The 24,095-nt window shown below is 41.2% G+C and overlaps 1 protein-coding gene across 3 annotated transcripts in view; it reads left to right on the forward strand.

Moving 5' to 3' along the window:
• The window catches only part of SYNPR (synaptoporin), a 309,486-nt gene that overhangs the window by 137,278 nt on the left and 148,113 nt on the right, over positions 1-24,095 (forward strand). The window contains exon 1 of one of the 3 annotated variants that reach the window (XM_043587856.1): positions 16,796-17,160. The exons of the other annotated variants lie outside the window; for them this stretch is intronic. Coding sequence (XP_043443791.1) covers positions 17,137-17,160 — 24 coding nt within the window. The 5' untranslated portion in view covers positions 16,796-17,136. Of the gene's footprint in view, positions 1-16,795; positions 17,161-24,095 lie in introns of those variants that run through there. 3 annotated transcript variants of the gene reach the window in all.

Genomic DNA, 24,095 nt, shown 5'->3' on the forward strand with positions numbered 1-24,095 from the left:
TTCTTGCCATGCACTAGTGTTTGATAACCACCAGAGTGATGAATTCTGCTTTATAAGGTCCAGGTCAGTCCTACTGCTACAGGACCCTGAGTCTTTGATTCTTCTCACCTCAAGAGATGGAAACTGAATAAATCCACAATTGCCTCTAGGTACTGGTTTTCTTTACCTCCATTGGTGTCTGTCTGCTTATTTATATTTAACTTCTGATATTGCGATATCACAAGAAATACATATTTGGCCTTCATCCCCATTTCCTTGTACAGAGTTCCTAAAATCTTATAACTTCCTGGGTAACTGGGGTGATAGGAATGTCTTACATAAATTAAATGTCTCCTAAATCTGTTTTCTGGGTGATAGGAGGAATTTCTTGGATGACATATTTTGTTGTAATGGGGCAATTCTTGCCATGACACCTGACACCTTCAGGTTGCTAGCAAGACCAGACCTTGATTAGAAGCTTGGAACTTTCAGCCCCCCCCACCCCCCCACCCCCCACCCTCCAGGGAATGGAGAGTGACTGGGGATTGAGTTAATAATAGATCATGTCTACATGAGGAGACCTCTAGAAAAACCTCTAAAAGATGGGGTTCAGGGAGCTTCTGGGTTTGTGAATGCATCCATGTGCTGGGAGGGTGGCACACCCCAATCTACAGTGAAAGATGTCCCTGTGCTTAGGACCCTTCCAGACCTTACCCTAAGTACTTCATCTGGCTTTATAATATCTTTATAATAAGCCAGTAACAGTAAGTAAAGTGTTTCCCTGAGTTCTATGAGCCATTATAGCAAATTAGAAGACCAATAACCTGTGCTTATTGTATTCCATCTTGCCTCTTCCATGTAACTCTAGATTATTTAAATATCTGATAACAGAGGGAACATTTATTTTTTATTTTTAACATTTATTTATTTTTGAGAGACAGAGAAAGAGAGAGCATGAGCAGGGGAGAAGGAGAGAGAGAGAGGCAGACACAGAATCCCAAACAGGCTCCAGGCTCTGAGCTGTCAGAACAGAACACGACACAGGGCTTGAACCCACGAACCATGACCGACTGAGCCACCCACGTGCCCCCAGAGGGAACATTTAAATTAGATATTGTATATCCACTGTATGACATACTAGATAGCCACTAAAGGAAACATGATTTATAACATAATTACCATTAGGGCAACTAAATGCATGCATATTGTATCAGCTATTGTTGCATAACAAACCACATAAAACTCAGTGCCTACAGTAATAGGTACTTACTATTTCTTGTGAGTCTCTGGATAAACAAACTGCTGATGATCATCTGGGCTTGGTCTTGTGTCTGAAGTCACCTGTCAAGTTGGCCGGGATACCTACTGGTCTAGGGTGACTTAATTGACATGTTTAGTGGTCAGCTGGCTGTCGGCTGGGCAATGGGGGCAGCTAGACAATGTGTCTTTTAAGTGTCATTCAACAAGCTATCCCAGGCTTATTCTCATGCTTGCTGGGGAAAGTTTTAAGAAAGAGAGTGGAAACTACAAGACAATTGGAGAGTGAGACTCAAAACAGGTGAAACTTCATTTCTGCCACATTCCCCTGGCCAAAGTAAGTTATAAGGAGAGCCTAGATTCAAGGAATGCAGAAATAGATTCTATATCATGCACAAGAAGAGCTGCAATGCCACACTGAATGAGTGTGGATACAGGAAAAGGAATAACGGGCTCAATTTTGCAATCAGCGTACCACATGTATGCAAGAACTGGAAGGCATATAAAAATACAGAAACTGATCTGTTGGCAAGTTAGGGCTGAGGGTATTCTTTTCTTCTTCTTCTTTATCTTTGTTGTTTCATGGAGGTAGCTGTAGCATTGTCGGTGCAATAAACAATGACTGAAAGGAAAAAAAAAACAGTAAGGGGAGCCATGGTAAGAATAAGGTCAACAACTCCATTACTCGCTGTACTGAGAGAATTGTATCTGTAATTTGTATCAGTAACTTGCATGTCATAAACCAATATAGCCTTTTGTCCCGTAGTGCATTCAGGTGGGTAGCAAGGTAAAGATCCTCACATTTCCAAAGCCAAGTAGTTCCCTAAGATACATCCAATAGCCTTGGGTCTCAAGTGGAATCTGGCTGTAAGATACCCAATTATTCTTAGCATATCTGCACACTCTGCATATTACAAGGGCTCGCACCATCACAGGGCTGTGACACTTTAGCAATCTCTAGAGCTCGTAGGGAACACTTCTTTCTTAATACCCATGATTTCTGACAGTTGAAGTTTTGCCCCTGTAAGAACCAAGATTCCAGGTTTTTAAAAAAGATTGTAGCTATTCTGAATAGAAGTTATTCTTTAAAAGTATGAGTTGTTTATGTCCTTGTGCTTTAAAAGAATTGGTAGAAAACATTTTAGCAGCTTTTGACAATTTTTTTTTTACCATAATCAGACGCTTACATACGATTCTCAGAGCCCGTGGAGCAAGGCAAGGTTTCTTTGCCCTTACATAAAGTATTCTGAGAATTTATGCTTTAAAGTTCTCATTTATTTATTTCTGTTCTCTCTTGCTCCCATGAGCTCTAAGTGTGCCTGTGTCTGACAGTTTGTTCCATTTTACTTGGCTTCTTCCAATATGCTGTCATCTTAGAAAACACAACTTTATTAGGATTTTTTGTAAAGTAAGAGAATTATGTTCTGAGTAAGGGCCAGGGAGCCTCTAATCTGAGTAAGGTGCATCATCTGTAGTAAATACCTAGTGCCTTGCTCTTTGGCTGATTATTTCCTGGTACTTGCCTATATCCAGAGGCAGGCAGGAGCCAGATTATTGGAAATCCAAAGCCTTGGCTCACAGCCAGGTGTTGAGGTCAGGATATGAGTTACCCAAATGGGTAAATAAAATAAATGCATTATAGGTGGACCAGTTGTGTGTGGGACATTAAGCATGCCTTCATCTGATGTTGTCGAAGGTTAGTTTGCCGTGTAAAATTTGAACTTTTTCAAAGCATTGATTCAGGTTTACATTAGATTTTTGGGTGTGAGCTGAGTTTTTTCATCCATCCCATACCTTCATTTATTAATTTCTGCACTGAGGACGCTCACATGCACACAAAGACACACACAATGCTAGATATATGTACTCACTCAGGGTCTTAATAAATCTTCACAATAAACCTCAATGAAGACGTATATACTTGTAAAACAGTTTATTATGTGGTTGGCAATAAGGACTAGCAAAAAGTATGTACACTGTGTTGTCTGAGACACTTGGATTCAAATCTTGATTTCATTACATATTACCTAGGTTTTTGCTTAGCCCCACATTTCTTTTCTGAAAACGGGGCTAACTCCTGCCTTAAAGTATTGTTGGGAGAATAAAACAAAAGAACATTAGTAAAATGCCTTACACAGTGCCTATAAAAGAGTAAGTGACCCACAGATGTCACCATCTTTCCTCTTTTCCTGTTCACAGAGTAGATGACAAGTGAGCTGGGTTTTGAAGGATGCGTAGGAGTTCACAAGCCAAATAATAAATCTCCAACAGGGAAAGGGTCCTTTTTTGTTTCTGAAAATGGAGGGTGATTTGTGAAGCTGTTGGCATGGCCTAGCAGAGCCAGAATGCTTTTCTGTTTCTTTCTTGGTCTTCAGGAATGTTAGGTCACTGACCTAGTGGATTTGTCAACTCACCTGTACCACTTCACGAATAAAACGTATTTGAGCCAGCATCGCAAACAAACAGTGATGTAGCGCTTAGGAAAAACAGGGAAGAAAATGCCAGAAATCAGTAACACTGAAGTAACAGAATTTTGAAAATGCACAGAGGGAACATGATGTCCCTTCCACAGCCACAGCCACATCCCCGCGTCTGAAGCAAAATCGTATGTAAGCTTGAAATCTCTTTATTTAGAAGTGGTCTATCCATCTACTCAGTAGACACTTATTGAACACCTATCACTTGCAAGATCTTGAATTAAAGTGGGGAGACAAACATGAAGATGGCGAACTATGACCCAGGGAGAAGGAGGGAAGGTCTACAAATGAGAAAAACCTTTAAAGGATGGCAGTGGCAATTTCCTTGGCCTTCGAAGGACAGGTAGGGTCATGGTTTTCCAAGAAGAAAAGTGAGGGCATTCTATGCAGGGAACAGCATAAGCAAAGGGGCAGAGGCATTAAAGCAACTAGCTGGAAAGAGCAGCCTTGTATGTCACCTAAATCACCAAGCCCATTAAAAACAGAACAAACACAAAGACAATTCATGCTGGCAACGTAGAGCCAAAACCAACACAATCTTTCCTTGGAGCCCTCACAAAACTGTCATGGTTTCCTTCTTTCCATCCCCCCCCCCCACTTGTGTTGTAGGCCTTTCAATGGTACCTGTAGGCATTGCAGCATTCACTGCCAAGGCCTTGTCGTGTGCACATGGCACTTAGTGATCTCGCACAGGACCTTAGCATCCTCCTGCAGGGACTGGATCCCTCAGCCTAAGGGCTTTAGGCCATCTAGCAGGATAGGCAAGAAATGCAGGGGAGGAGATTTAATGCCTGTGGGAGCCAATAAGGGAAGGGAGTTGGAGGCGAGAAGCATCAGCTTCCTGCATCTTGTGGTATCTGCCTATTAATGCATTACCTTTGCTTTCCTGTCTCAATCTCTACTCCCTTTCCTGGAATCACTTTCCAAATGAACTGCCTGCGCTTATATCCTTGCATCAGGAGGAACCCTGCAGGAGAGGGCAACCAAGGTGTCATTGCTTATGGCTACTTGTGCTACACAGGCCAGCAGAGTTGGTAAACTGACGTCGAGAGGGAGGGCTGGTTTGAGAGAAGAGAGCAGAAGGCAAGCTGATGCTTAGGAGGAGGATTTCTGCTGTTCAGGGAGCATTTCTGGTGGTCATTGGGCTTTTGAGTTTTTAGTTTGTTGTATTTTAAGGAGGAATAAATGGGGGTAATTCATATGAAGTATTTAGACAGGGCCTGGCACATAGATATCAGCCGTGATTGTTACTGCTGTTACTTCTGTAGTGGCTTTTTCCTCTTGTTTGTGTGCATGAGCACGTGCTTCCTCAACGGGAAGACAAGACCCAAGACACGAAAGAGGTATGAGGAGAGGGGCGCATGAGGGCTCATTAAGCATACCTCTACCCCCCTGATACAGATTCCAGAAGGCAACATTTCTCCCTTGAGATGAGACTCCTCTTCCTACTCAGAGCCTTTGCTGAATAGGGAACTCATCTTCTGTGACAAACAATGGTGGCCTTGTGGACTCTAGCTGGACTCAGGCACTGGCTTTGTGCACTGTGTGGAGATTCTCTGACACCTGTGCCCTGGCCAACTCACACTGGCAAGAGGTAGTTGAGGGCTCTCCTGGATTATGATTCAGGAAGTCTGAGTTTGGAACTGATAATTCATGGTGTTTATAAGCTGCCCAGGTGATTCGGATGTGCAGTCAGGTGTGAGAAGCATATTGCAAAGTACCTTCCGTCTCCAGGATCCATATCTCCGAGCATTGCCGTGGCATAACAGAACGCACAGAATCTCAGGCCGACTCTCCTCCTCCAGCTAATGTCAGACAAGCTGTGTTATAGCCCCTTCCAGGGAGTTTCTGTCTCCACAATTTACATAGAGATGAGAGGAAAAGAGCTGCTCTTGGAGTTGAGATAAGTGACATTCTGGAAATATCAGAATGTCCTGTTCTTCAGATTCACTCTCTTAATTTGTATCATGCAACAACTTGGGAATGGCTTGAGAAGGAACTAACATTTTAAGGAAGACATTGGTAAAGCATTCTATTTTAAAAATAGATTCACAGCTGAAGAAGAAAACTGGTTTCTCTCTGTGTGAGTGCACATGGCATTTTGAACTGTTCTAAGCAGGCCTGCAGTAATAAATAATCAACGATCAGGGGAAGAACGTTTGCATCTTAGGCTTATGGGGGGAAACACTGAGCACAGGAGCTCCAATTAGTATTGCCAGTTTCAGTTCTCAAAGTACTTCCACAGGAACTGTCCCTCATTGGCATCCCAGATGACCTGTGAGATAGCCAAGATTATAGCATCTCTCCTTGTACAAGCTCTGAATCCAGACATTAGGGAAAACTATAAAGAATGCAGAGGTATTCTCCAGAGTGGAGGGGTTGTTTGTTTGTTTTTTTTTCCGGTTAGTAATATTGCAGGAGATTTTATTGACCAAATGGGTTTTGTTGGTTAACAAATACTTGCTTTAAGCTAAATGGCCAAATCCTGTATCAGAGGAATCCAAAGACACTTTTGGCACAAGACAGACTCAAGGCAAAAGAGAGAGATTTTTCAAAGATTTCATGAGCCCTCAAAATACTGCCCCAGGTCCCCGTGACCAGCTCCATTCTCTTGCCGCACAGCATCATAACTATATACATCTGTAAGATTGGGGCTGAAGGTGGGGGCTGAGAAGAGGGCGGGGAGAATGCTTTCAGATGGAATCATGACCAAATAGATCATGGTTAGTGTCCTTGGAGCTAGTGTGGAAACACTCATGTTATAAATTCTACATTTGGAAAGCTGCATGGAGGGAGACAGATTTTATCCTCTTTCCTACCTGTGCCCTATTTTATTTATTAAGACTTGTAATTTGTTCTGGTTTTTTGGAAGCATGCTGGTTTAACAGAGGGATTTTAACTCAATTTGTTGGCAGGAAAGGAAAACCAGAAAGCCATTTTGGAGGCATTTGAGTCTTAGATCTATCTTGCATTAGCAGGGAGAGAGAATGCATGTCACTTATGTTGTTAGAATTACCAGCAGGCCTCAGAGCCTGGAACCTGCTTCAGATTCTGTGTCTCCCTCCCTCTCTGCCCCTCCCCCACTTGTGCTCTGTCTCTCTCTTCTCAAAAATAAATAAACGTTAAAAAAAAAAAAAGAATTACCAGCAGCCTTCCTTCTGTGTGTTACTTATGCAGCTCAGCATTATCATTCCCATTTTACAGGTGAAGAAATTGAAGTTTAGAAAAGGCTAAAAGGGTCACACGAGTGTGCAGAGTTGGCTATGACACCTCCCTTCATAGACTATCAGTGAAAAACTCATGTAGCTCTTGATCAAATTTACTATTCATTTCTCAGTGTACTGGGCAAGATTATTGAAAATGGTCTTCATGTTTTTCTTCTCTCGCTCTTACTAGAGTGCTAACAAGATGCATGCAAAAAATGGACCTCAGGGATTCTTTCTGATATAAAGTATTAATCCTTAATCATAGCAACAACTATTCATCTTGTGGTTCCACACCAGGCTTTAAGAAATATGTGTCAGGAACAGTCAAATTTGTAAGCCATCTATTTGTTGATGGAGCTCTCTCTATTATAAAAAATGATAGGAGGAAAACAGAGAGCTGCATCTTTGCTTTTCTGACTAGAATCACAAATACAGTCTTAAGCAAGCTTTTATTCATTTTTTTCTTTTTCTTTATTTAGCAAAGACATAGCCAGTCCCTACTGTGTGCAAAGCAATATTGGACTATGCAAGATAGAAGGAAGAATGATCGTACTGTCCAGAGGTTTATCATGGGACCACTTTTATTTATTTATTAAAAATTTTTTTTTACATTTATTTATTTATTTTTGAGAGACAGAGAGAGACAGAGCACAAGTGGGGGATGGGCAGAGAGGGAAGGAGACACAGAATCCCAAGCAGGCTCCAGGCTCCTAGCTGTCAGCACAGAGCCCGACGTGGGGCTCAAACTCACAGACCGCGAGATCATGACCTGAGCCAAAGTCAGAAGCTCAACCAACTGAGCCACCCAGGCACCCCATCATGGGACCACTTTTAATGCCCAGAACATTTAATTACACCGGAGCAGCCGGTGTAATCACCAGAAATTATGCAATTCAGATACATCATTGCTTTTGCTGTCCAGTGAGTACTCAGGCGATGTTCAGCTGCCCACCTTGTATATGATAAATACATTAACAAGGCAAGTAATATGGGGATTTACAGTCAGGACTTTTGAGTCAGACAACCCAGCTTCAAACCCTAGCTCTAACACTTTTTTAGCTGTGCAGATGAGGGCAAGTTCTTGAACTGAGCTAAACCTTAGCTTTCTCATTTGTAAAATGAAGATAACAATAGATTCTGGATCACAGGGTTGAATGATAATCAGATGAGAGAGTTCATGAACAGAGCTTAGGCTAATAGGCAGGAATAAATATAGCATCTTTATTTGTATCAGAAAGATTCACTGCAGGAAATGACAATTGCCAAATCTCTCCATTAGATCAGCGGTTCTCCACGCTTTTTTGTTTAAGATGTAAACTTTTTGTCCAAGTGCAGTCATGTACGGAAGCCTGGGATACAGAACAGCAAACAGTGGAGTGGTTTCAAGCAGAGAAGATGGAGCCCCTTGCACCTTCTTCCCATCTCCTTGCACCTTCTTCCCATCTGCCAAGGAGCATCTCTGTCGCATGCTTGGCATTCAGCTTTAAGCTATGATAGCAAAGATTATCCTTATATATTGTAATAGTGTTGTATGGCGACAGATCGTAGATACACTTGTGGTAAGCATAGCATAACATATAAAGAGAAGTATGCCAGGCATGTGCATGAATGAATCATGTGCATCATAATCACAATGAATATGAATCACCATATTGTACACCTGAAACGAATGTAATATTGTATGTCAACTACACGCAACAAATTCTTCCTTTATTTTTTTAATGTTTATTTTTAATGTTAATTTATTTTTGAAACAGAGAGAGAGAGAGAGAGAGAGACAGAGCACAAGCGGGAGAGGGGCAGAGAGAGAGGGAGACAACAGAATCCGAAGCAGGCTCCAGGGTCTGAGCTGTCAGCACAGAGCCCGACATGGGGCTCAAACCCACGAGCTGTGAGATCATGACCTGAGCTGAAGTTGGATGTTCAACCGACTGAGCCACCCAGGTGCCCCTAATGCTTAATTATTTTTTAAAGGCTTTCTTTTTTAAAAGTTTTTTTTTTAATGTGTATTTATTTTTGAGAGAGAGAGAGAGAGAGAGAAAGAGGACAGAGAGAATCCCAAGCAGGCTTAACGCTGTCAGCCAGGAGCCTGATGCGGGACTAATTCCCACAACCATGAGATCATGACCTGAGCCAAAATCAAGAGTCAGAGGCTTAACTGACTGAACCAGGCATCCCTAAAAAAATTTTTTTGAAGATTATCCTTATAATTATATTGTGAGTTGAGATGTTTTGGTCATTTGAATGTGCCATCTATATTCTAGTACATACAAGAATTTTGTCCAAGTATTTATTTTACTGTGACGTTTTATATTTTAAAAATTATAGGACCAGGGCAATATGTTATGTGTTTCCTTTATAATTAAGAAATACATCATAGAAGTTCAGCATTATTCATTCAGTAATTCAACAAATATGTGTTAAGCATTATTTATACACCAGGTAGGATCTTGCTTATGCAAGAAAAATCGGGAAGATCCTAAGTTCATTTTGGGCAGGGACTGTGTGTAACTTTTTCACAACCAAATCTGCAGAACTTAGCACATGCCTGGCATAGAGCACACACTCCATAAATAGTTGCTGAGCTGAAATTTTTAGGCTAATGAATGATTGCCCTCTCACTTCAGGAGATTAACAAAGTTTCTGTGGATTTGAGAATTGTTCTTCCCTGTTAAGAACATAAACCTTCAGGTAGGCTTTAGCATGTAAAACCTGAGTCCTTTGCTCTCTCCAGAGTCAAAGTCTTTCTGGGATATTGAATGGGACGAAGCAACTCCATTGGCTTGGAAAATTTAATTAGAGCAGGAATGAATGCAGGAGATAACCCAGTACATAAAAAATGTAGAGTTTTTGCCTGAGGTCCAGGAGATCATGGATGGACATCCAGGAATCCATAAACTCCACCAAGTATCAGAAAGATACAGCTGTCCACATACATACCTGCTCTATAGGCTGGGTAGATTGACCAGTAACCTAGGAACATTCAGAAATACCAACTCTCAAAATCAATTTTCAGCAAATATTTATTTGCTTTAAACGATATGTCTCAGTGTCATTTCTCTATTCCCTCATATTCAGGGAGGAAAATCTGTTCTATCTTTCTGAACAGGGCATGGGCTCTCCTTTCCTTTCCACAACACGATAAGCTTTTCTCTCTAGAGGACAAAGGAAAGAGCCGTGCATCAAGTCTAAGCAAACAGTAGCTGGCAAAGATCGTCACTATCAAGGTTGTAACTGTCATTATTGTTGTTATATGCCAGATGTTTGCTAGGTACTTAGCAGTCTGTATGTATTAGTTTTCAAGTAGCCAATTTTATAGGTGAGGACATGTGACAAGACTACACAAATGGTAAGTTAGAAAACTGGAGCTCAAATCCACCTGTTTGTATGGATGTCAGTTTCCAGGTGGGAAAGAGCCAGGGCACTCAAACTAACTAATTGAGGGGAATTTTTAAAAAGAGGTGAATTAAAAAGATATGGGCAGGGGGCACCTGGGTGGTTCAGTTGGTTAAGTGTCCCACTTTGGCTCAGGTCATGATCTCATAGTTTGTGGGTTCGAGCCCCGCGTCGGGGTCTGTGCCGATAGCTCAGAGCCTGGAGCCTGCTTCGGACTCTGTGTCTCCCCTCTCTCTCTGCCCCTCCCCCACTCATCCTCTGTCTCTGTCAAAAATAAATAAAAACATTAAAAAAAAAAAAAGATATGGGCAGGGAGCAGGGTGGCTCAGTTGGTTAAGCGTCTGACTTCAGCTCAGGTCATGATCTCACGGTTTGTGAGTTCAAGCCCTGTGTCGGGCTCTGTGCTGACAGCTCAGAGCCTGGAGCCTGCTTTGGATTCTGTATCTCCCTCTCTCTCTGCCCCTCCCCTGCTCTCTCTCTCTCTCTCTCTCTCTCTCTTTCTCTCTCTCTCAAAAATAAATAAACATTAAAATAAATTGGAGAAAAAAAGATATGGGCAGGGTTTTAGTAAAGCAGAAAGGAAGGGTGCATGTGCCATACCTAGTAACTAACTAAGAGGAGCTGTTACTACCCAAGGCAGGAAGGGTGAACTGTGGGGGGGGAGAGAGAGAGACCGAAAAATTGTATGGAGAAGGCAACCTCACAGCATCTGCGGCCTTTGCCAGTGGGATGTAATCAATCAGTGACCCATCAGGAGGGATTTAGAGAATAAATACCCAGACTTCAGTTTCCTCCCACTCTGATCTGACTGTATGTACTTCCCACTGCCTGCACCTCCCATTGGGATGCTGTGGGGAAAGGTTGTTCATTGATGTGGTCATTTAAGTTAGCCTTGTGGGACACAGTAGGTGGAAAGGGGGATCTAGAAGGAAAAACAAGCCGACCAGCACAATGCCTTCCTACAGGGGAGTGCACATAGCTATACATATTCTGCCCCCTAGATGATTCTGTCCATCCCTCATTAAGCAAATCATGATTGCTTGGCTGCCCTGTGTCAGGCACTTTGCTCTGGGCTGGGGACACGGAGATGAGTACGATATTATCCTCCCTTTGAAGAGCTTAGATTCATGGTCTTCAGAAAATGGGTCTTGAACATGTTCGATTAGCCATTTTAACTACCATTTTGTCTCCTTTTCCCTCCCAGTTGGGGCTACATTTCCAACCAAATATCCTAACATTCCTCAAACCTTGTCCCACTATATTTCTTAGCTTCCCCTGTTTCTATAAACTTCTCTTTTATGATCAGCTTCTTTTAGCCAGCCTTGAACTCTAGTGAGGAAAGCTAATGACCTAATAAATGTGTTCAAGTGATACTGATTTTATTTTGTCTCAGATATTTGAAAAGGAAAAGATACAGAGTTGGAGAAAAATATTCTTTTTATCACAAAGGAAATAAAAGACAGGGAGTTTAGAAGGTTCTGCCCTGACTCTGTATACCTGTTTACATTAGAATAAATTGCATTTACCCGGGTAGGAGTTGTGCTCAGTCAGAGCAAGGAAGGCACCATTAAAGATGTCAAGGTTGTTCCGTAAGTGGATTGATTTTAAGTGCTCTCACTGCTATAGCTTGAAAGAGTTGTAATTGTTTTGGAGGCAAAATGGAAGAAACTTAGCTAATTCCCTTACTCCTTTATTAGTATGGCCAGAATAGTCTTGTCTTTTTGACTACCTCCCTTCCCCCACAGGAAGGGAGAGATACTTATGGTGCTGGAATTTTCCTCTCTGTGTTTGCTAAGTGCTTAGAAAGCTAAGTCTCCCACTGTCTAACCCAGAAGCGGGGAGGCCTGAAAGGACTCCTAATGAGAGGCCAGATGTTTAAGACTAGAAGCTGTAAGGGAGAGGAACTGTTACACGCACCAGAAGGTGTGTCCACCAAAGGAGAGACAAGCTTTCCAGCTCAAAGAAAAAAAAAAATGTGTTTGAAGCTATCTGAAGGCCATGCTCAGTTGAAAGATCAGAGCTGAGGAGTGGACCATATTGGAAATTAGCATTGCTAATGAGATCTTCAGAGACTCACAGATTATTTTAATCTACTTAACCTTCTCTATAAATACTCAATTTAGAAAACACTGTACTTCTATTTTTAATAGCCTAATAATAGGTAAGTGTTCTTTTTAAGGCAGTAGCAACACTGTTAATATTACTTTTCAAAAAAGAACCCTCAAATAATGGCGTATGGCATTATTTTTGTCAGTTTCAATGGCATGTTAGAGAGTGATAGCCAGTTGTCTGAACTATCTGATAACGTGGAGGGTAAGGACAGTTGAAGTGGCTACCTGACAGGACTACTTGCTCTCTAATGACAAATGTACAGTCAGGTATCCAAATATCAGCTTCTCTGTATGGGCCTAGGTGCTCTGAACCCTGGGATCCCAAGTTTCTATAAAACATCTGATCGGTGTGGTTCACAATAGGAGTACTCCACTATCTTTGACATGACCTGACTTAATATGATGCTGAAATCTGAAGTCTTTCAAGAATGTTCCCTGGGTGAGGACGTAAAAACAGTCTGTGTCCACTAATATGAATGATCCAATCACCCTTGTTCACCTGCCCTGCATATGAAGGCTAAGCTTCTCTCATTTTATTTTGTTTTATATATTTTTTTTGAGAGAGAAAGAGAGAGAGAGAGAAAGAGAGAAAGCACTCGCAAGCCAGGGAGGGGTAGAGGGAAAGAAAGAGAGAATCTTAAGTAGGCTCCACACACTGCACAGAACTCAGTGTGGGGTTCAATCTTGCCACCATGAGATCATGACCTGAGCCAAAATCAAAAGTCAGGTGTTTAACTTACTGAGACACCCAGGTGCCCTAAGGCTAAGCTTCTTTTATGAACTTAGGTTTCTTTGCCTCTGTCTCAAGCCTAACTTGTTTTCATGTTGATTGATTCATTTATTTATACATTTGTTTAATCCAACAAATGTCAACTGAGTATCTACTATGTGCCAAGTACTCTGTTAAATGCCAAGGATATAGTATTGAGAAAAACCAGTTTCCTACTTTCATAGAGGTTATCTCCTAGTGAAGGAAGGTAATAAATTAAATGAGTAATAAATAAACAAGGGCATAACAGGCGGTATGAAGTAACCCCAAAACCGCATCTCCATACACACACACACACACACACACACACACGCACGCACGCACACACACATCAATGACAAAGAAATAATGAAATAGGGTAATGTGAAATGAGCTGGCTGGGAAAGAGAGTTTTGTGGGTTTTTGTTTTTGTTTTTTAGGGTAGGAGGTCAGGGAAGAAGAACCCTCTACAGAACAAAGTATAGCTAAGAAGTGAATGACAGAGGAAGAGATAGCAGGCAAAACATCTAAGGAAAGAATGTTCCAGGCAGAAGGAATAGCACGTACAAAGGTAGAGAAGGCCAGTGTGGCTGAAGAGTAGGGAGGGAGAGGGTTGGAATTAGATGCAAACAAAAAGGTATACAAGACCCAGAACACATAAGGCTTTGCAGCCATGGGAAAGAATTTCAGTTTTACTTTAAACCTACTAGACAACTATTGAAATATTTTTCTCAGATGAGTGATATGATTTGATTTATACTTTTAATAGCTCAATCTGAGTAATATATGGAGAGTGATTTATAGGGATGGGGGCAAAAGGATCATCTGTTGGGAGTCTATTGCATCGGTTCAAGTGAGAGATGATTGACGGTAGGATGGTAGCAAGGGAAATGTAGAGAAGGTTAATGGTTTATTTGGCACAAAATATAGGGCAGAACATGGTAAGTCAACCATCAGATGTGCATTGAACTTTTAGCCTTACACCCTTATCTAGTGAAAGGTCGACCCAGGAAAGCCTTTAGAAATCATTCAGTGGAGACCCTTCAATCTAAACATGAGAAAAACTGAAACATGGACACATTAGGGGACACAAAGGTCACTGAGAAGACCACTAGCAATCCCAAGACTGAGCCTCATGCCTCCCCTCCCACAGGATGTTAAATAAGGTGGCCAAGTCCATACAAAATCAACAGAGATTGGGCGTGGGACTTGTCAGCTTGGTACACCTTCTGTCTACACCAGGGTTCCCAGTCTCTACAATGTGAATCTACACAGTGGGAAGAGCAATGGAGTTATTTCAGGGTCTGTGTGTACATATGTGGATTACTCATACTCTGTAGGCTAAATAAATAAAAGTGTAGGTACAATCATGTAGAGTGGCATGGTTAACAGCTTGCTGTCTGGCATCCAACTTAGGTTCAGATCTTGGCTTTACCCATTATTAGACTGTGTACCTTTGAATAGGTTACTTAACTCTTTGGGTCTTGATTTTCTCTTTGGTAAACTGGAATGAAAATAGTAACTCTTCCTAGTTTTGTGATGCCCACTTAATGTAATCCACTTAAAAAAAAAGAAAGAAAGAAAGAAAGAAAGAAAGAAAGAAAGAAAGAAAGAAAGAAAAGTAGGAAAGAAGGAAGGAAGGAAGGGGGAAAGAAAAGAAACCACTTAGTACAGTAGGAAGAAGGAAAGAAAAAAGAAATTGCTTAGAGCAGTGACACAGAGCAAATATTCAAGAAATGTTCACTCTTATAATGTGGGAGACAACAGTTTTCTTTCTTTTACTTGAAATGGGGCCTTTAGTATTCAAGGCTGATGAGACTGAGTCACTCTCCACCCTGAAGAAAGTATTAAATGTCATTCTCCCCTATGGGTGTGTGGCTAGAACAGCGACCTTCTCAACTCTGCTCTCACACTGCTCACCAGCAGAAGGTAGGAACTGTGGCCTTCAGCACAGGGACCTTACTCCTTCACTCAATTTTTCATTCATTTATTCAACAAATGCTTACTGAGTGTGAACTTAGATACCTGGTGGTTCTTAGCCTTTTTGTTCTGCTTCAACTGTGTTCACTTGCTTAATTTACTGCCTTGAGTACCTTCCCTCACTGAAATGCAGTGATTTTTCAATTGGCAGGTGAGGGATGGTGGTGGAGGGAGTAAGGGGGCATAAGGTTCCTATGAGAATTTCAAAGGGGCCATGGGGTGTGTACAATCTGAAGCATTTGTAAGCACCCTGAAGGCTTGTGTGTAAGGAACAAACAGAACAAAGCTGGAGGATCCTTGTCCCAGGTTGTCTGTGTGTAGGGTGGGTTGAGAAGCGCTGCCTTAGCCTCTTCCATTTGTTCCCCACACTTCCCCACTGACAGTGCCATGAGGTGTTAGCATGCCCATTTTACAGAAGACATACTGAGCCTCAGAGATCTTAAGGAACTTCCCAAGTCCACTTGGCTGGCTAGTAAGCGGAGGTTCGGAGCTAGACCCTGGCTGCCTGACTCCTCATCATATTCTGTTTGTTTGTTTGTCTGTTTGTTTGGTCCTACAACCTCCTACATGCCCAGCTGCCTTTCCCTTCCCACTGATTTATTAATGTGAATGGAGAAGGAAGGAAGGGAATCAGGGAGGTGGTGAAGATAATGATGATGTGATGCGATGTAGTTAGTGGTGGTGGTGGTGGGGTGTGTGTGTGTGTGTGTGTGTGTGTGTGTGTGTGTGTGAGTGAAAGAGAGAGACAGAGACAGAGGGGTAGGAGAACCCAGAGAAAGACTGGACAAATCCTGAATTAATAATACCCACCAACAAAAAACATAGTCCATCAAGGTGAGTTTCAGTCTGGCCATCACCAACTGCACAAAGGATGAAGCACACACACCTGGGTCAACTTTACACCATTTCTGCACAGAGTGGGCCCTGAAATTGGGAGCGGGAAGGGACGAGGCATAGAGGTCTCTTGGGCCATTGTTGTGGTACAGGCCATTGAGAGAGGTCACCCTCAGGAAGCCAGTGTGACAGGAGCATGGAAACCTCTCCGTGAATTCTGTGCCAATCGTCCCCGAACCTACTGCTTCAGGATGCCACGATTTCAGCCCCTGGAACTCGCCAGGCTAGTCTCCTCCCGCAGAGGCCCATTTGTAGAAAAAGCAGCCCTGGGTTATGTTTAAACCTCTGAAACCTTTTCAGTTTTATGATTTTGCAGAAGGCTTTAAGAAACACTCCTGCGACAAATGAGCAACCAAGTTGTAATCTGTCCCTTCCCCAGTTGCCAGAGCCTGAAAAGTCTTCCTGTACTATCCCCTTAATGATTATTTATGGCTGGTGCATGCATTTCCCAAATGGGTCTCATGCATAACATCCAGGCATTTCCATAAAAATGAGGGCAGTTTTTTTTTTAACAAACATATAAACATTTACCTAATCTATGCAAATCTATTCATCAAGATTTTGTAAAACCACCACCTCCCACCCACACCCCCAAGCCACAAAATCCTGGCTCCTTTTTGTTTCCCAGTTTGTTTCTAAGCACAGTGTGCAGGGAGGAGGGGGCTCCCGGAGTAAGGGGGGAGTTGGTGCTCTCTTCATGATGCAGCCTGCTTGCGCACAGCAGCCCTGTGCTTGCAGTTGTGAGCAAAGAGCCAAGTGTGGGAGCTCACCATGATGGTAACCACCTCCCCACAAGGCAGGCAGCCTTTCACCAGAGGGAAGTATCAGGTTGCTGTAGTTCGGCTGTGGGTTGTCACTGTCTAATAATATGACCGTTTTTCCATCTCTCTGCAAATAAGGCAGAAGCTGCTACCTGATTGGTATAACATCTCACTTTCCCTCCTCATTGATTTTCTTGTTCTCCTCCTTGGCTTCATAAAAAGAGGGACAAGTGGCTGGTGCTGTGGACAGAGAAGCTTTATTTTTAGTATGAGACAACCTCTATTTTCTTTCAGGAGAGGGAAGTTGGATTATCAATTCTTTTGTAAATGTGTATGGTGATATTTGCTCCGGTAAGTTTATATCTCTCTTGATTTACTGCTGGCTGTGGAGATGTGTGTGTGTGTGTGTGTGTGTGTGTGTGTGTGTGTGTTTACATGTTTACACGTTTAGGCTTCATACTTTTCTTTCCAAGTGTCTTTTTTGAAATCTTTGGTGGTAAAATCTTGGGTTTTTTTTTTTTACTTTGCTTTCTTATATTCATATTTTTAAGTCAAAGAGGCTGTGCTATGTGATAGTGCGATGCTTACCTTAGTTGTGGAAGGATGTGTCGGGTTTCTTTTAACATAGTAAGGAAACTATTTAAGCAAACTTATATTTGGCTTTATAAAAATGTAATGTCATTCTACCCACCCCTCCCCTTTGGAGTGTTTAATGTCCTAAGTCTATTCATTTTGCTACAACCTCCTTACCATTTTAATTAAAGTTTCTTCGTCAGTGTCAGAGCAAGAATTTCTTAAACTCCATAAATAGCTAGCAGATATCCTATGCAGTGCCGAAAGGGGTATGCTAATTTCATAAGGTCTTATAAAGGTGTAATGAATGAGATGAGTTTCCCTGTAAGATCGGGTATGTGCACCTTTAAATGAACTGAATTTGTGAAAAGTGTTCAGATCATTAAAGTCATATCTCTAGCATTCCGTGAAAAGATGGAATCACAAGTGGCTGTTGCTTCTCTTCTGTCTTTCTTTGCACTGTGTATTTGTGCCACCTTCTGCCAGATGCCCAGCCCTGGCTCTCATGTTTTTGTATCTGAAGATGATTAGGACAAAAGTTGCTGTTATTAAGTTCAAACTAGTGATGACTTTTAAATGCATTACCTAGTTAGCTGCATTATTCTTTTGTTTCCAGAGAGTATTAGAAGGTCTGAGTTCTTTGTTATTAATTCAGAAGTCTGGGAGAAATTCTGTTAATATAATTACCCTAGACAGAGATGATAAGATGATTAAGTAATTGCTCTAACAGAAACAAACTGATGCCTTAAGTTTCTCTTTATGTTACACAACCAAGAAGTCTGCACAGGGTTGTTCATGGTGAAATGAATTAGAGAATATATTTATAATGAAAGTTAAAGGCACCCTTGAATGAGAAACAAGATGAGGTCTGACTATATATTTTTCAAAGATTTTGAAAGTCAAGTTGGGAATATCATGTGTATGCCCAGACCTTTTATGTGTAGAATCTTCAGAATAGCAATTATTCAGATCCTGAATCTTCTAAGGGCAACTCATGGAACTAGTAATCAGTGTCTAGGAATGCACTGATCCTCAAATCTACTCTCTTTGGGGCATTCTGCCCCTCCCACACCCTTTGCGTGCTGGAACAAAGTTACTCTTTCTTACAAACAGAATTTTGAATTCGATTAATCTAGTTCAGCCTCAAAAACCCTACAAACCCGCATGAACTTCTGTTGCCTGTTAGCAGGGTCACAGTTTTCCTAACAACAGCTTTCGGTGCCATAAATCCTCACTGGAACCAAGTGTTCTTCTGCAGATCATTTATTGAAAAACAAACAAAACTTTTATCCTTGGGCTGTTGGCATTTATGGCTAAACAAACGCAAGAGCACTGAACATCCCTCTCCCTCCCCACATACCCTCTCCTCCAACATCCCCTAATGCCTTTTGTTATCCTTCTCCTTTCATGGCTTTGTAACAGGTTATGTACAGAGTTGTTAGCTAAAAATGGAGCTTATCATCACCTGAAGCTGTGCAGTAATATAGATTAATGAAGATGTGAGGTGGATAGCACCCCGCGCATAAAAGCATCTGTTTTTGCCTCTTGATTGCCAGTTTACAAAAGTGTTAAGCCTCCAAGCATGCTTGGACTCACTGATGTAGGAAGGGCAATGGGGCATCTGTATCTTCAATAGGTCAGGACCCTTAGTTTGACTTCGGGTTAGTGTGCATGGTCTTTAAAAGCATCCCTTCAGAAAACTCCAGCATGCCATGGCCAAAAAACTGTTGTAATCTATTCCAAGGAATAAAAAAACCGTGCCATGTTGGGGAAGGTAATCCAGGGAATTTTTGTTTCACAATGAGAGAATTTATTCTTTTTAGCAAAATAAAGAATGTTAATAGTAGTTTCCATTTAGTAAGTACCTACTGTATGCTTAACTGTGCCAAGCATTTTACATAGCTTATTTAACCTTCACAACAATCCCACGAGGGAGATAACACAACCCTCCCCCCCCCCCCCATTCTTCAGATAAGAAAACAGACCTAGGGCAAGTATGTAACTTGCTCGGGGCAACACGATGATGATGATGATGATGATGATGATGATGATGATGGTGATGATATTGATGATGACAGAACTCAGAACCAGGTAGGTTCATTCTAGAGTCATGCTTTTCATCTCTACCCTCTGTCAAGGCTTCACTTTAACCAGACCATCTTCAATCAACTCCTAGACTGGAATGCTTTGCTGGGGCTTACAAGAACACACCATATTTTCATTACTGTTCTCCCCACCTTCCGACACTGCATAACCTCCTTTTTCTCAGGCAGTGCTTTTGTGACTCCAAGCTAATTATGTGCTTGAAACTGGAGAATGTGTGTTTTATTTCCACTCAACTTGTATATCTACAAAGATGTGGACTTGACGAAAGGGAGCCAGCCTACGGAAAGATATATGCAGAAGTGGCTAAATTAAGGTAGCTTTTTTAACTTATCAGAAGAAATCCATCCCTTTGACTTTCAATCTTTTGAACATAGGGTAAAAATAAAGATGGCACGATAACTTCCAAATCTCAAAATCTCAAGTCTGGTTTGTCGTTGATGCAAATGTAAAAAGCAATTGCAGCCGAATCGATTTATTTGTGGAGAACTTTGTAGAATTCTCATCTTCCTTGTACTCACCCCAGCATGATTTTCTTTCACTTCTGGCTAGCTGGAACGGGCTGAGGTGGCAGTTCAGGTAGAATATTGCAAAGTGACTGTACCACCTGGGTCATTAAAAAATGAACACAGCTACCCATAAGCATGCTGAGAAGCGTGACAAAGTTTAAATCCAGAGTCCCCAAATGCATTCTTTTGCACCTGAGCACTGGGCTGCCCATTTGAAATCCATTTAAGCCAATAAAATTCGGTTGAGTCTTATAGGGGGAAAAATGCGACTGACATAGAATCAATATGTTTGAAATTTCTTATCAACTGCCAGTTTTCGGACTGGAGGCAGGGCACACTAGTCATGAGGTGAGTCTGTTAAATGCTGCATTTTATTCCCTCCAGTGAGAGAGAACAGATTATGAGTGATGGAAATGTTACCAGAAGCTAGAACCCAGCTCAGGACACCCTTGCTATATTTCACCAAAAACCAGAGGGATCTGAAAAAATGAACAAAGAAAAAAACTACCCCCCACACAATGGGCACACTAAGACTTAAGGTTTGAGGTGTTGACACATATTGACTTCTTCGTGTGACTTGCTGTGTCTAATAAGCAGTAGCCTTTGAGCTCCCCACCTCCCGCCCTGGTGTAGACACCCAGTTAATTAAAAAGAATTCCGAGTGTAGTACACAATCTAATGTTTCCAGAATGATAGTCATTTTTGTCAGAGGCAAGCTTGGAAACTTATTGATTCTCTATTACTTCTTTTTCTTGCTCTTAAAAAAATAATAATTGGATGGTTTAATCAGAAAGTGTGGCATTAGAGCCAGTCAGGATAAAGACATTTAAATCCATCTGCTTTTTCCAACAGTATTTAGGAAGATTCTAAATATATTAAGAGACAGCAAATGAGCACTTTTACTGTAATGAAATATGTTGTGCTCAGCCACAGTGCTCATCAAATACAGGCTCTTCCTTAAAACTAAACTTAAAGACAGTTTTATGAAGCGTATCATATTTCAGTCTCCATCTGCAAGATACAGCTTTCTTCACAGAGATGATCAAATCCAAAATAAAATAGCAGTAGGGATTGTACCTGATCTTACCTATGTTTCCTTCTGTTTTTTTCTTTGGCTGTGGATACGTCTACTTAAACACATTGATCATTAAGAGCTTAAAAATGATCTATTAAGAAAGGAGAAAGCAGCTGGTGTAGGACGTAATGAGTGTTGGAGTAGTCCTGAATTTGTCATCAAACATTCTAAGCTGGTGCTACAAACAGAGCTGGTGGTCCTGTTCCCTACTTGTGTAAGAAAATGGAATCAGTGAGGGTTTTGAGCTTGATGTGAGTACATGAAGTGCTAAATCCTCTAGAAGAGGTTTTTGGTCATGGGTGTCTCTTTAAATGTTTAAAGATTAGGGATGAGTTGAAAATGGAAACACCTCGGTCTTTCTACTCTGCCGACTAATGGATCTGCATAATTAATATGTTTTACAGTGGTCATTTTTTAACACAGATTCCAGCCAGAAATACTAATGGAAAATCGTTCTGGGGCAACTTGAAACACATTCCACTAGTTTCTGGAAAGCTTATTTCCAACACAGGGCAGTCAGTTCACTGTGGAGCTTTGGGCTGGCCAATATAACTGGATAATCACTGACATTATGGTCCTTTGGGGGACTGATGTGTTGGACACAAAAGGCTTCTACTGATAGTCTCCACGTGACCTCTTTAGCCCTGCTTACGGAATCTTCAAAACCTCCCACCAAGTTATGACACATTGTCTCAGTGTAGACTTTCTGGCAAAGATGTGACAAATATTTCAGGTTCATTTTATTTTTGGTATAACACGGCCTTAAGAATGTTTGTGTCCAGAGGCGCCTGAGTGGCTCGGTTGGTGAAGCATCCAACTTTGGCTGAGGTCATGATCTCAGGGTTCATGGATGTGATCCCTGTGTCGGGCTCTGTGCTGACAGCTCAGACCCTGGATCCTGCTTCAAATTCTGTGTCTTGGTATTTTTCTGTCCCTCCCCCACTCTCTCTCTTGTCTCTCAAAAATAAATAAATAAATGTTAAAATTTTTTTTTGAAAAAAAGAATGTGTCCAATACGAATTATTATTGCAAGGACTTTTAAGTCACAATATTGTTATCTGCCTCTCAGTGATGAACCCATATATCTTTATCTGGTTTTGCATCTCCATAAGGGAGAAAAATGGATACAATTTTTCAAGACCTATGGCATTCAAATTGCTTTCTTGTGAATTGAATGGTCAAGACTTAAAACAAATTTTTTTAACTGAAAAATTAAAAAAAATTTACTTGGGGGAAGATATGAGAGAAAGATTGAAATATTGACTTCACCAGGATTTCCTTCATTCATCATATATTTAAGGATGCCTGCCATGAGCCAGACACCATGCTAGGCATGAGAGATACAGTGATTAACAGGTAATATTTGCACTCCCAGAACTAAATGCCTTTTATTTTCCATTTTCTCACCTACACCTAGTTTCTATTTCATGGCCCAGGATGTGTCTTCTTAAAAGCATAATTGAACTGTTTTAGTAAGACATTCGCAGGAAATATGTGCTTTTGGTCGTATCTGTTCACGCTCAGAGAAGGAATAAGAATGAATCCATGTATTTACTGATGTGATTACTGTCTGGCTGAAATGGATGGTTTGAAGGTGGTAGCTGAAAGAGTTCATGCAAAGCATGTGTCTTATAAGCATTATTTATTGCTTCTAGGGATTCTCAGATTTGATAGGCTGTGCTTATTCTTGCCCAGTGTTGGGGTAGAAAGAAAGGGAAGAAGATTTGACAGGGCAAGAAAATAAAGAAGATGACGCATAAACTGAGAGGGTAACTAGAGGATCTAATAAGCCAGGATTTTTCAATCTGAACGCTATTAACATGTTGTCCCAGATAATTAAGTGATGTAGTGGCTGTTTTATGCATTACAGAATGTTTCCCACCACGCCTAGCCTCTACCCACTAGATATCAGTAACAACTACCCCCCACCAAGTTGTCACAACCAAAATGATCTGCAGACAATGCCCAGTAACCCCGGGTTTAGAACCACTAAGCAAGAAACGTCAGTGATCATCATCTGCTTTGACCCAAACTTCCCATTTCATTTCTACTTTTCTTACTTTCAGATGCATTGCTGCATGGTTCACCCCAAGATTATTGCGTTGTTTTCCCCAAACATTCTGTATAACTTGCCCAACAAATACAAGCAAGATATCTCTAAGTCTTTTTTACTATTATTATTTCATACTTCTGTATAGCACTTCACCACATTCACTTGGCTTACATTGTCTCATTTCATCCCAGCAATCAGCAAACGAGGCAGTACTAAAATATTACAAACTTTTAACAGATGGAAAAGAATGGACATTTAGAATGGCCATATATCTAAATTCTTGCAATTAATGATGAATAGAACTGGGATTCACACTCGCATACGCTGACTAAAATTCCAGTGTTTTTCTATAGAATTATAGTATTTAATTTAAAAAGGGGGGGAGTATATTTAAAGCACACCTTTTTAAGGCTATTTTGGAAATAAATGCGATGTAGTAGTGGATGGAAAGCCTAGATTTGACTTCTGCCTCAATATTTATTAGCTAAGGAGTTTGGGACAGTCCATTTACACTCTTAGAATTTCCTCGGTAGTTCATGGAATATAGGGTGATACATTACAAAAGTATCAGAAAACCCTAGAGATCAGTCTAGCAAGTCTAGCTTTTGAAGTCAGATGGACCTACTGTATGAATCGGCATCCCATCAGGAAAATATGACACCCCCAAACTGTCTGACCTCTTTTTGATGACTGTAAAATATCAAAGCTTAATTTCTTTAAGTCTGAAAATTGAAGCCCTAAGAGGTGAGTTGAGTTTCTCAAGACCTGCTGGTGAATTTGGCACAGAAGGAAGACAAAAGCAGAGCTTAATGTCCTTCCAGACAAATGACCTGAAAAATCATTTCAAATGGGGAAAGGCCAGTTTATGGATCTGGCACATACCAGAAATGTACATGTTTTGGGTTGTTGCCAGATGTCTAGGTGCCTGAGTTAGGTCCCTAGTTGTTTTAATTGAGTACACCCAAGAATCTTT

The sequence above is a fragment of the Prionailurus bengalensis genome, chromosome A2, assembly GCF_016509475.1.
Source record: "Prionailurus bengalensis isolate Pbe53 chromosome A2, Fcat_Pben_1.1_paternal_pri, whole genome shotgun sequence".
NCBI lineage: Eukaryota > Metazoa > Chordata > Mammalia > Carnivora > Felidae > Prionailurus > Prionailurus bengalensis.